This window comes from Rhamphochromis sp. 'chilingali' (assembly GCF_963969265.1).
Source record: "Rhamphochromis sp. 'chilingali' genome assembly, chromosome: 1".
NCBI lineage: Eukaryota > Metazoa > Chordata > Actinopteri > Cichliformes > Cichlidae > Rhamphochromis > Rhamphochromis sp. 'chilingali'.
In genome coordinates, this window is record NC_137929.1 from 27,385,763 (window position 1) to 27,397,941 (window position 12,179).

General features: G+C 42.7%; 1 protein-coding gene across 7 annotated transcripts in view; it reads left to right on the top strand.

The window, feature by feature from the left end:
• Positions 1–12,179, top strand: part of col25a1 (collagen type XXV alpha 1 chain) — a 157,925-nt gene that overhangs the window by 93,915 nt on the left and 51,831 nt on the right. For 4 of the 7 annotated variants that reach the window (XM_080883669.1, XM_080883673.1, XM_080883671.1 and 1 more), the window contains exons 1-2: positions 8,403–8,420; positions 10,683–10,709. Coding sequence is in view for 1 of the 7 variants with exons in the window: in XM_080883675.1 (XP_080739801.1) it covers positions 10,683–10,709 (27 nt within the window). In the remaining 6 variants the exon portion in view is untranslated. Of the gene's footprint in view, positions 1–8,401; positions 8,421–10,682; positions 10,710–12,179 lie in introns of those variants that run through there. The other 3 variants (XM_080883675.1, XM_080883670.1, XM_080883674.1) reach the window with 2 other exon arrangements.

A 12,179-nucleotide genomic window follows, 5' to 3' on the forward strand; every position in this document is an offset into this window, starting at 1 on the left:
GGGGTCCAGCTTTTATGGCTCCGAGGGGGAAAAAAAGCTGTGATCTGGCAATGACTCACCCACTGCTCACCAAATCTGTTTCTGAAATAAAAAAAGCCCATTCTGGTGTCAGTGATCTCATATGGGTCTTTTTTAACATCTGGTATGGCCAACCAGAGGATGGCAGGGGACACGTCGGCATGAATATTCAGCAGTTCCCGCTATAACTCTGGGAACACTGCGTAAATTGTACACAGCCCTCGGAGCCAAACAAACCGACCGCTGCAGAAGTCATTACAGATCTATGTGCCTTAATCGTTACTAAGCTACCGATGAACGCACGGGGACCGGCGGTTTGCAGAGACAGAAAGAGAATAGGTCTCCTCAATCAAAAGTCATCAGGGAAGATCTTCTTTGGCGGCTCCTGATTGCCTTCAGATATGGAAAAGCGATTTTCGTTGTTTTGATTTCCTCGTCTTTTTCCAGAGCCTGCGCGCATTCGTCAGCTTTCACGTCGCAGACTCAATTGTCCAGCGACGTGCTGCTGGAGATCTCCTGTTATTCTCCAGACAGATTGGAAAAATGTTCAAATGAGACACCTTACAGATGATTTTCAACTGAGAGTACTTACACGAGGAGCGATTTGCCCGTCCTTGCCACCGAAACCCGAAAAAATTTTCTTTTTCGGTTACCGCACATTAATATTCTCTGGGGTGGTGGTGGAGGGGGGTGGGGGTTCTTCGAATTGACAGCTGAGGCGAAGTTATCATGTCTTTCCTACTTGGTTTTTTTATCTTTTCTCATCTTTCTGTGCCTCTGAAAAAGCCGCTTCATGTCAAAACATCAACCCCGAGCGCTCGCCACTCCGTGTGCACACCATTTAGTGCCAATCAAGCATAAAACACCATCCCTGAGGCTGCAGTCAAGTACCCACTAACACCCTCCACTGTGTGTATCTGTGTGTGCATGAGTGTTTTTTTTCTCAGCACAAACTGAATGCCATACTAAATTAAAATTATACAGTCAGAGAGAGAAAGTAGCACGCTTTGAAATCTGGTCAGAAAGACGAGGGGAAATATTTGAAAGCGATACAAAAACTGGGAACATCAAACCAACTTCAGCTCATTTAAGCGTGTCTGTGTACCACAACGAAATCTGCGGCCAAGCAGGGCTACAGTGCAGCCATGAGGTAAATAAATCTGGTCGTGTCTGTATTTGACAAGAGGTTTCCGCCTCCCCGCTTCATCTGCGCGCAGATTCCAGCGCTGCAGGTTGGAGCTGATCTGTCACAATCTATGAATTATGCAGTCGCGGAGCAGGGATTAGAGGCGATGTTGGGGTGAAGCAGAGGAGTCCGGGCGCCCTCAACTCTTCATCCTTCATCTGATATGCGCTGCGGCTCCACACCTGTTAATAAAACATCCTCCAGCTGGAGTTTGATGACTTCTGCCATGCAGAGGAGGAGACGTTTGTGGAGGAAGCCTTGCATTCTCACAAGTCGTGCTCATTTACACTTTTTGCTGCGTTGTGGGGTTCTGTATGCTTAAAACTAAGCGTCCACTAACAGCCGTAGCATCACAGGAGAGGCCGGAGCGCAGACAACACACAGGCTTTGGCAGGGAAGAGAGTCCCGCCGAGAGCTGAAAGTGGATCTATCGGACATGACAGCGTTTACTTGGACTCATAAGGGCAGCGGTGCTTGAACAAGCCTACTGGCACTGGATGTGACAACATTGAGAGTTTGACCTTTTCGACGTTAGTCCTCTGCTCACGCTGTGCCCATCAGCGGCGCTTGTTTGTCAGTAAATGACGACGTGCAGCTCTCGGGCCAACCGAGTCGCGTACTTTGGCTCGCTGAGCAAGCCGAACACTCACAGGGATGACTGGATGTCGCAACGGTAGCGCTGAAGGAGCGCCGAATGAATGTTAAGCTCGCAGTTTTAGAGAGAGAGAGAGAAAAAAGCTTGACAACTTTGTGATTGAAAGGAATTTTCCTCCTGCTCACAACATCAAATGATGAGAAATGTAAAAGCAGCCAGTGTGCGGTTCTGATCGAATCAGCAGAAGAAGCGAAAGAAACACTTTTCCAAGTGGAGCCTTGTCCGTTCCTCAACATTTCATGTCCGCAACAAGAATTTTGTGGGTCAGAAATTTGCTTACGTATTGCACATGGAAAAATTTGGCCTGCACATTTGGCTTTTCATGCTGACAATTTGTGTTAAAGCTGTTTAAATGCCTCTCTCCTCGGGAATGATGAGATCCTGCGGGAGGGAGGATCTCCTCCCTGTATAATTTGATACCACTTAAACAACGCACACACACATACGTAAATATATAACCAGTCGCACTATCGGCTTCCTCAGTTCACAGAGTCCCTGCTCCCACAAGAACATCCAAACACATAACAACAAGCATACACACACACACACACACATAACACATTAAAGTCATCTTATGCCGGCTAATTGTGATACACTGTGGATATAGGAACCAGATGCCATTCCCAAGTCAGTTTTCCAGTGTGGTTTTCCTATCCCTGCCTAACCTCTGCGTCCAGATTCCCCCGACGAGCACCAGCCACTTGTGGTCGTTCGTCCCTGCCCATTTTGCTCTGATTACTCACATCTCTGTCCTCCATTAGCTTCCCGCCTTGAAGAAAAGTTCCCCTGGGGCCCATGCTCGTATGATTGAAGGTTCCCATGCAGAACTAGCAGATGGAGGTGTACATGTTTGCACTGGATGTCCTTCTGTGTATTGGAGCTTTATGCACAATTGAACCAGAGCGTGCTGCAGATTCTAACACCAGCGATTCAGTATAATTGCAATGTCAAAAGGGAACTTTTGCAGTGCGGAGAGCAAATGCTGAGAGCAGCAATGCTGTATTCGTTTCTTTCCAAGCTGCAAAAGAACTCATAGATTTGGAGTAAACTGACTGGTACTTATAAAGCGCTTTTCTACTTCGCTCAAGTGCCTCATACGACATTCACACAAGCACTTTTTTCTACATTAAGTGCGTTCTGTCTGACATTCACACTCCAATGAGCGCATCAAGAACAACTTGGGATTCAGTGTCTTGCACAAGGATACTTTGAATGACCTGCTCAACCTTTAAAGCTGTAGCCATCCCAGAAGTAAAAGATAAATTAGGAATCTGAAGTATAGCAATTTTATCCCAGCAACTAAACAAAAACGTTGAATTATTGCTTGAAGTCAGTCGGATTAAATTTGATTCTGACTTTTCGGTTTCAGTCCAGGTTCAGCCCTTTCGAACGCTTCACTGTGGCCCTCCTCCCACTCACCCCTCCTCACCTGCCCCCTCTTCACCCATCAACACTTGGTGCCCGGAGGATAGCTTCTTAACTTCCTGTGTACACATGTTTATTGATATTGTGCGGCTGTGTGAAAGGAGCGCGCCTGTAAAGAAGAAGTTGTAAAAGCGGTAGTTGTTTGCCTGTGCTCTCGGAGATGCCAGTGCTCCAGGGTGAGATGATTGGATCCATGTGGCCGGTAGTTCAGGCTACAGCAACTGCTGCCAGCCCAGTTGGCCCCGCTTCCACAAAAAGAGGATATTAGCTCAGTTTGATGGATTGATTTTTCTGAACCTTGATAAGTTTAACAGGTCACCGCGATGAAAACGAATACAACCGAGTCCAGACAGAGGTTGCACGCACATCTCTGACTTTTTGCATCTCGTCGGATTATGCGGATTGTCTCGCAAGATTGTACAAGCAGCTCGCGGCCAAAACCCACGAGAATCGTTTTGCTCGTGTCAACAACAGCTAAAGCTGTGGACGCGAGCCAGCCCCTCGCCTCGTGCTGCTTTCATCCATCATGTTTTGACTAAATTATATTAGAAGAGGAATGTGAAGAATGGATATTCGGTGTCCTGACTTCTATGCAAGACAGCTCAAAATTAGCCTGACAGAAAAGATGTACTTTTCAGTTTGTGTGCTGCTGCGGCTTGAGCATGGACATTCATAACGAATGACAGGTTAAACTGCTTACTTACTGATTGTAGGGAAATGAAAAAAGAAATATGTGAGGAATAACAACAAAATTGCATGATTTGTGTATTTAAATCTGTCACTGCATTCCAGATCAGGCCAAGATTTATAAACACCAAAATTAGAGATATAAAAGGGGACTATTATAGAAACAATGCACATAAAAGCTTCCGCGGTGGTTGAAACCGTATCATCATCATCACATAATTTCTTTGACATGAAAATGGAACTAAAGAAATCAAATTGACTTATGAATAAATTAGGGGGTCAGCTAATGAGTGTGTAAGTGACACAGGGTCGAAATGTATCAGAACACAGAGCACTAACTGGCGCTCTTCCATTAAGGTCAGTGCCCTATTTACTGGTTTTAAGGAACCAGCAGACGGGTCTTCCTTCACCTTCTCCACCAAGTTTCATGAAAACTGGCTCGACAGGCCTAAGCCGCAGTCGAACAGATGAAAAGCTTTCTGGAGGGACATTGCGCAATCTGTTCACTTCTTAGTAATCACCATTGCAGGAGGCGCATATGAAATATACCTCAGTGCCAGAACTGTTTTATTGAACATCATTTACTCTTTCCATCTAATATGAAGTGAAATCAGTTACATTGTCAGATTTAAATGACAGTGTTCTCCATGTTGCTTGTGGGTTTGGCCTCAGTTCACTTTGCCTTTTTATATTTCCCCGCAGACCTTTCCATATTTCTCTCCCACACTTTTTTTTAAAGGTGGCAGGGCTTTCCTCGTGCAGGCCTTTGCAGGAGAGAGTGGTCTTGGTTTGGCTTCGAATGAGAAGCTAGACATGTGTCTGGACAGGAAAAAAAAAAAGAAGCTTAATCCTGATCCAGTGGTCCACCATAAACTTGACAATATCATACATACAGGATGTTCTGTTACAAATCATCTCAAGATGGAAATTTGACATAAGTTTGCCCAGCACTGAGCAGCAGATGATGTGAGGCTTACCGTCTGTATGATATGTGTCATTTTCAATAAGTGGATAAGAGCTTCTGCTTTGGGGTGGCTGCATTCATCAGCTCACATATAGAGGACATGTTTAGTGTTTTGGACGGCCCGCGTGGGGAGTAATCTTGATCGCGGAAGAGATTTTTATGGGAAATAACTCAGAGAGTATGCCAGATTCACACAAAATATGGGAAAAAAACAGAAAAAAGTGAATACGGCATAAACAGATGCGCAAGAAAAGTAATGCTTTTAGGTGACAAAGAGAAAAGTCTTTCATTGAAGTAAATACATACATAAAAATTGACTCTGTTTTCTGAATTAAAGATCTTAAAATCCCCAAAGAGCTGTTTCTTCTTCTTAAAGCTTGATTTTATGAGCAATAATGAAACCTCCTCTAAAACTCTTTGTGAGATACTGTGTTTGAGTAATGTACAATTCAGTGTTTTCTGCTGGATATTGCATTATTTCTCCAGGGTTATTTGGCTTCAGGATATAAAATGATGCATTCAGGCTGGTTTATAGTGACGTTTCCAAAGCATCTGTATCTCTCTCACTGTTGTAAAGCTTAACCAAAGAAAAACTGCATTAAACTGAGCAGGAGGTTATTACTGCTCATGAAATGAAGCTCTTTTAAGATTTTCATCCAAAAATCCATTTTCTTCCTCTTATCCAGTTCAGTGTCGCAGGGCAGCTGGAGCCTATCCCGACGGCCAAAGGTCAGGCTTTACACCAGTGTTTGGGTTGTTACTCAAGGAAAGCAATTGTATTATATTAATACTACACAATACTAATTAATAATACAGCACATTACTTTATTATTCACAGGAGAAAGTGATTTGTTACTGTACTGGTTACATTACTCTCTTGACACTCCGAAAAATGACCCACACACCTTTACAAATCCCTATCATAATGAGGACACACGTACTATCTTTCTTTTGGTATTTACGTATGAACACGAAGCTGGAAGTCATCCCAAAGAGCTTTCAGAGCGATCTCCACGGTGATTCTACTTCAAAAACTTGAACAGGTAGAAAAGGAGGCTACAAGTCTGACAAATCATCGCTACTTTTGTTACCTGTTGAAGTTAAGGCTCTGGCTGCTGGTCTGGGGTTAGCATCCACTCAGCTAATGTTGCTCTGGGTTTTTGGCTAGCTTAGCATTAGCATGCTATCTGTGCATATGCTTGCAGCGAACCCAGTGCAGTTACTTTTGTCCTGGATGCAGTCTACACATTACCATTGTGCTATTATCCTTTTGTGCAACAAAAATGGAGTTAATGTCCATATTTCCTTTGTAGACCACCCCAACATTTTCCTCCTACTGCACGCGAACTCAAATTAGCTGACTGTAGCAGAAAAAAAACATGTTTGTTAGACGTTATTTTCTTTTAATCCACATGGCATGTCGCTAATTGAAGAACCGTTGTAACACAAGGAACATCATAATTGTAACTGTAATGTAATTACTGAATTTAATACAACAAAGCATTACATCACTGTGTCACTGAAAAATATAATGTGATTACAGTAAACTGTTTCCTTGTAACGTGTTACACGTAAATCGGCCAGAGACAACCATTCACACCTGTGGCCGATTTGCTATCACCAATTAACCTAACACACTTAACCTTGGACTGTGGAAGGAAGATGGAGAGAATCCACACACAGATCGTAATTAGCAAACATCAAACACTGGTAGGGCTTTACTGAAAAAAAGCTTTTAATTCAGCATGCATCTTACATTTTTGATCTATACAAAATCAAAGTGAAGAAAACGCAAACAACGTGAAGTGTATTTCAGTGAACTGCTCCTCTGCCAAACCTAATTAGTTTGTTATTTTAAGCTATGCATGCAGTCATTTAAGAATTAAGTGCAATCTAGTAGGTGTGGAAAGCACTGTAGAGGGTTAATCGTGTTCAGCAGAGGAACTTGCTAATGAACAGCCATGACCCAAGGAGCACCTGCTTATGAAACAGAACCAGAGCAGAAGCAGTAAAATAGATGTGAAAAGCAGACACAGGTGCTGATTAGAAAGCTTCCTCAGGGCAGACTGAAACCACAAAGCTGCAGAGACGGTTTGACAAAGACACACACTGCAGTTCCACTGTAGTACAGTTTGGAAAAAGTCTTTGCAAGAGAGCTGTTTTAATAGTCTCTATAAAAGACCCTTGCTGCACTTGCTTAAACCTTCTGGAAAAGCTCCAGCACGTGTTGTCTCTCTAAGTGATGTGCAAATGATGAAGCGTATAATGAGCAGGTGCACACTGTGCAGCCAAATCATTTCCACATGCTTCATGTCCAGATGGAAGAGTGGAATTACTGTTTGGTGAGATATAGGTGTGCCAAAAGTACCGTTCCACTTCAGCAAAAAAAAGAGAAAAAGTTTTAAAATTTGACTGATATGTTTAGGAGTGCTGATTATCAAAAAAGACACTTACAGGCATTTAAACTCAGTTATAATATCTCATCAGATGCTTGATCTGCCCTTACTTACAAGGTGTCTTTTGGTGTTTGGATGCTAGCTCCCAAGAGATAGCTAGCCTGTTTTAGAAGCCTACATAATTAGGTTGGAAAAGTTGCAGGTTTATCAGCAATGAGACCGGAGTTTGCATCCCATTGGGCTTCTTATGTTGTTGACTTGTTTTTACTTGGTTTATTTTTGAATTGCTATTTTTACTCTCACTTAATCAAACCACGTGCCACAGATAGCTGCCTCGCCCTAAGCCTCGTTCTGCAGGGGGGTTGGTTCCTGTTAAAAGGACGTTTTTCCTTCCCACTCTCACCAAGTGCTTGTTTATAGGGGGTCTTCTGATTATTGCGGTCTTTTCCTTATTTGGCGCTACACCAATGAAATTGAACTCAAATTAATTTAAAATACCTTTGATAAGATGTGGGGAATGATCTGGTTTTGGGTTAAAAAATGCACCTTCATAATGTTATTGTCATGAACCGAAGTTCCGAGCGCAGGCAGGACCCAGTAGCAGAACACACACACTAGGGTAGGAGCGAATAAAGAAAGTAATTTTTATTGCAACTAAAGGTGTCCCGTGAGGGTAGCCTGAAAAACAACGTATGGAACCAGAAGAAACCGAGGGACCGCGCAGGGAACGCCGAGAGCGGGGCTGTGAGAGGCTGTAAAACAAAAAGAGAGACAGATTACTGGGGTGCGGAAAAAAGGCAGCATACGAGGGAAGGTGGAGTGTGCGTCTCACGGTGATAGCCGGGCCGAGTGAACCAGAGGGGGGTGGAGCTCCAAAAGGGGTCGAGACGGCGAAGCTGATGGTGAACCAAATCTCAGGCGGACAGGTGGACAGGCAGGTGGCTCGAAAACAAAAACACGCCGAGTTGTGATCTGGGTACACAGGGAAAAAACAGTGTTAGGTCCGATGGAGAGTTTATCATAAGAGTTCTTTTCCCGCAGGCGTACGTTACCGCTGAGAGGCGACTACGGACTGGCGTGGAGCAGCAGGTAGGGAAGGATTAAATAGTCCACCTGATGATCGCCTGGGATGGGATGCAGGTGTGGGGTTAGCAGCCACGCTCGTGGGCGTGGACATCCCAGCAGCACCCCGGACGCCGGGCCGCGGACCATGACAGTTATAACTTCAGTAATGATGTAACAATAAAGAATATCTATTTAAACCCCAGGATGACACCAACTGGCCCAACCAACACCTCCAGCTACATTATCCTTATTTATTCCCAGTTATCAGAGCTCAACATGGGCTTGATGAAGTTTCATTATGTTGCTCCACATTCTGGATTTATTGTGTTGCTACATCATATAATGCTGCAATTTCCCTTCATTTACACATAATGTGGCGCACAGCAAATCAGCCTGGTAATTATCTGCGCCAACTGCATGTGTTAGTGCCAAGCATCATACGTTAAACAGGCTTTTGTGAAACGATGCAGTGCTTATATTTATATTTCTTTTTCTTCCAGCCATTTGTGTTTGTAGTAATGTCAATAGCCTCCCATTATCCAAAGGCAATTTCCTCAAACAAAAAAAAGAAAAGAAAAAAGAAAAAACAAAGTTTCACCAATTTCCTTTAGCGGCCTTCCTTTTTGAGGAAAACATTGGAAACTTATTTAGCCCCTCTGGAATGCCTCAGCATCATTATAAATGTAAAAGTCACATTTGATTCCAATATTCTGCCTCTTTATTCCTCCCCAGGGAACTGCAGTCGGAAACATTGTTTTCCTAATATTCCCATTTTGTATTTACAAGTGTGTTGTGCCTCTTTGCACGGCTGGTCAAGGAACAGCAGGAGCACGTCCTCAGATGTTTGTGTCTGGATTACGGCCTGCGCTGAGGCTTGAGGAAGCCTCGTATTTAAATAAATGGGATGATGCACCGCACAAGCTTGATGTGCAGGTTCACAACCCCCAAAACCAAGGCAAATTAGCCCCTGTGCAGATCCAGTTGGGACTGCACGAACTACTATACATAACTAAAAAGTTACAGACAGTTAAATAAGCATCAAAAATAATATCCAAAGGCAGCGAGCAGGGAGAAACCTGGCTACGGCTCTCTTACCTCTCAGCAGTGTGGCAGAAATTGGCTGAGGAAAACTGCTGAATTACCTCTGGAGCATTTCAGTTTTAGACTCTGCTAATGTGTGCCAGCGCAGTGGAAGCCCAAGCCTGCTATTCTGGGTCACTGGTCCATAGACTGAAAGGAACAGCATCCAAACACAGGTTTTATACTAATATCATCAATCTATGGATTAGTGTCAGCATATTTTTGTATTTGGAAACAAACAGCGTTAGAGCAGGATTAGCCTGGAATGCTAACCACTACAGATTTTTGTGCTTAATGCTAAAACTACTCGTGAACAAGTTGTTCCTTTTACCTGCATATCATTTTGTGGTTTTTAAAGATTCTGATCTGTTCTCATATTCACATTTTATTTATGGCCAGTGAAAGCAAATAGGATTTCTTTTGTAAGTGAAATGCAGATTAATACTGGCACAGCAGTTTCTCCAGGAGCTCAGGAACATTGTTGCTAAGCGGGTGGTCAGTTAGTTGATGATCTAATACTTGATGATCAAATGCCTGACCTCCCAAGAAAAAACCCAACATACTTCAGCATTCAACTTGAATTTAAAAAGAAGAAGCAGTTTTTAACACGTACTCGTTAAGCTCAGCATGTGGATGCACACCTCATTGTCAGATCCTCTCCTTAACTCCACGATCTTTTACAGAGCCCACCCAGGAGGTGCTGCCTGCCGACTGACGGATGCTGGAAGCTACCTCACCAAAAAAAAAGACGTAGTCCTCTTTTTCAGGGCACATTTTTTTACAACGTGCCTGCCAATACTTGGTTGGAGATTGCTGGATTTGATCCTCTAAGTAAACATGGACTTGATTTGGGCCTGTTTTAGGTTTTAATTGTATGTTTGCATAAGCCCTGCTGCCTACAGTGCACTGTTTCCCAGTTTGTGACAGCGGATTTTAATCAAATCGTGAAAGATGTCAGAAAGTACACAAAGTCAGTTTATTAATCTTTCAGTTGTGTCTCACTTCTTGACGTTCGAGCCTCGCTTAGCGGCTCTGTTTGTTTTTTAACGTGATTGGTCACCCCGGTTTTAAATAGTTTTGTTATATTTCCAGACAACATCATGATTGTCTTCACAATTACAAGTGACTTGGAACATAGTTTCTTCGTTTTTTTTTATGCTGTAATAGTTTGAACAATCTGTTTTTTCTCTCTCTGTCTCTTCATAGGGCCCTCCTGGTCCAAAGGGTGAAAAGGTGGGTAACTGTATACTTTGGTGTTTTTGTTGCACAGTTAATATGAAGAAATACTGACATCCCACAGCTTTTTTCTTAAGAGTCTAAAGGCAATGAAATTCACCTAGTTAGCTATGCAAGATGCTCCCCTTGTGTGCAGCATGAAAGCCTACATATACTGCACTGGTTGGTGCTGTTCATTGGAAAAATGCATCAATGCAGCAGCCATACTGTGCAGTTGGAGAACAACTCCCAATGCATGTATGGCGACTGAGGCAAAAGATCTATACACAATAAATAATTAAAGCAATCAAGAATAGCTTCATCTTCAGTGGTTTGGTTCATATTTATTATTGGAGGTTAAAGAAATGCAAACTTTCATATCAAATTGCTTCATCTTATGTTGGAAGTAGCAGCAGGATTTCTTTCTAAATACAGTTCTGCAGCTTCTTTATGTGAATTGATAAGATATCTCCCTCTTTGAAACCAGTTTTGTGCTGTGTGTCCTGAAAGAAGTCCTTCCACTCCCCTCTCTTTGGGAATCCACACACAAAGACAAACATTTTTTTATGCATTTGTAGCTCCAATTATGGCGCATGTCTACGCTAACTGTTACTGTAGGGTGGGTCCGTGTCAGTGCTAAGAAACAGATCATTTAGGATTACATAACACAACACATAAAGCCTCAAATTTCACTGACAGACATCATTGTCAGAATCTTAACGGTACATTCAATGCTTATGTTTTTTTTTTAACATAAGCTAACATTTACTTAATTTTGTGTAAGTCAGATCAAAGAGGACCTGATTTATTAGCGCAAACTGAGTTTTAGTGCAAAAAAAGGTAATGTTGGAATTTACAAAGAAAGCGCCGTGACAACATTGCGTGTAACAGGTGGGAACCCAGCTCTAAGCTCACACGCTACCCATTTATAAATCTGGCCCTTAATGTTTAGTCAGCTTAAAATGATTGTGAAATCAAAGGAAAACTCTTGTATTTTACAGAGGAATAGATCAGAGTTTATAGTCAGACCTGTACACATGTGGTTTCTGGGCTCACATGCAAAGCTAACGGACTCATGCTAGCTTGCAATTTACTGTTGCACAGAAATTAAATGAATTTTCTTGAAATTTCACATGTATATCCTTAATATCCAATATCTTTGCTTTTAGTCTTCACGTGGATAATTGGTCTGCACCATTCATCATCTGCTTCTTTCATTTTGCATTTCCACTTCATCCTGACCTTAAGTCCTAGTATTGAGATTAGCCTGCAGTTCACAAATCTATAGCACAGAGCATTAAAGACCAGAAGTTTGAGCCCTCAGTTGAAACCCCTTAAATGCCTCACTGAGCACTCCTCCATAAAACAGCAGCTGAGCATGCAAAATAACCGCACAGTTTCTTTATAAGTCTGCAGGACTCGGGGACAAAATGTGGGCCTGAGGAATTTACACCAGAGTTAAAGTCCCTGAATTCACTTATAGAAAAG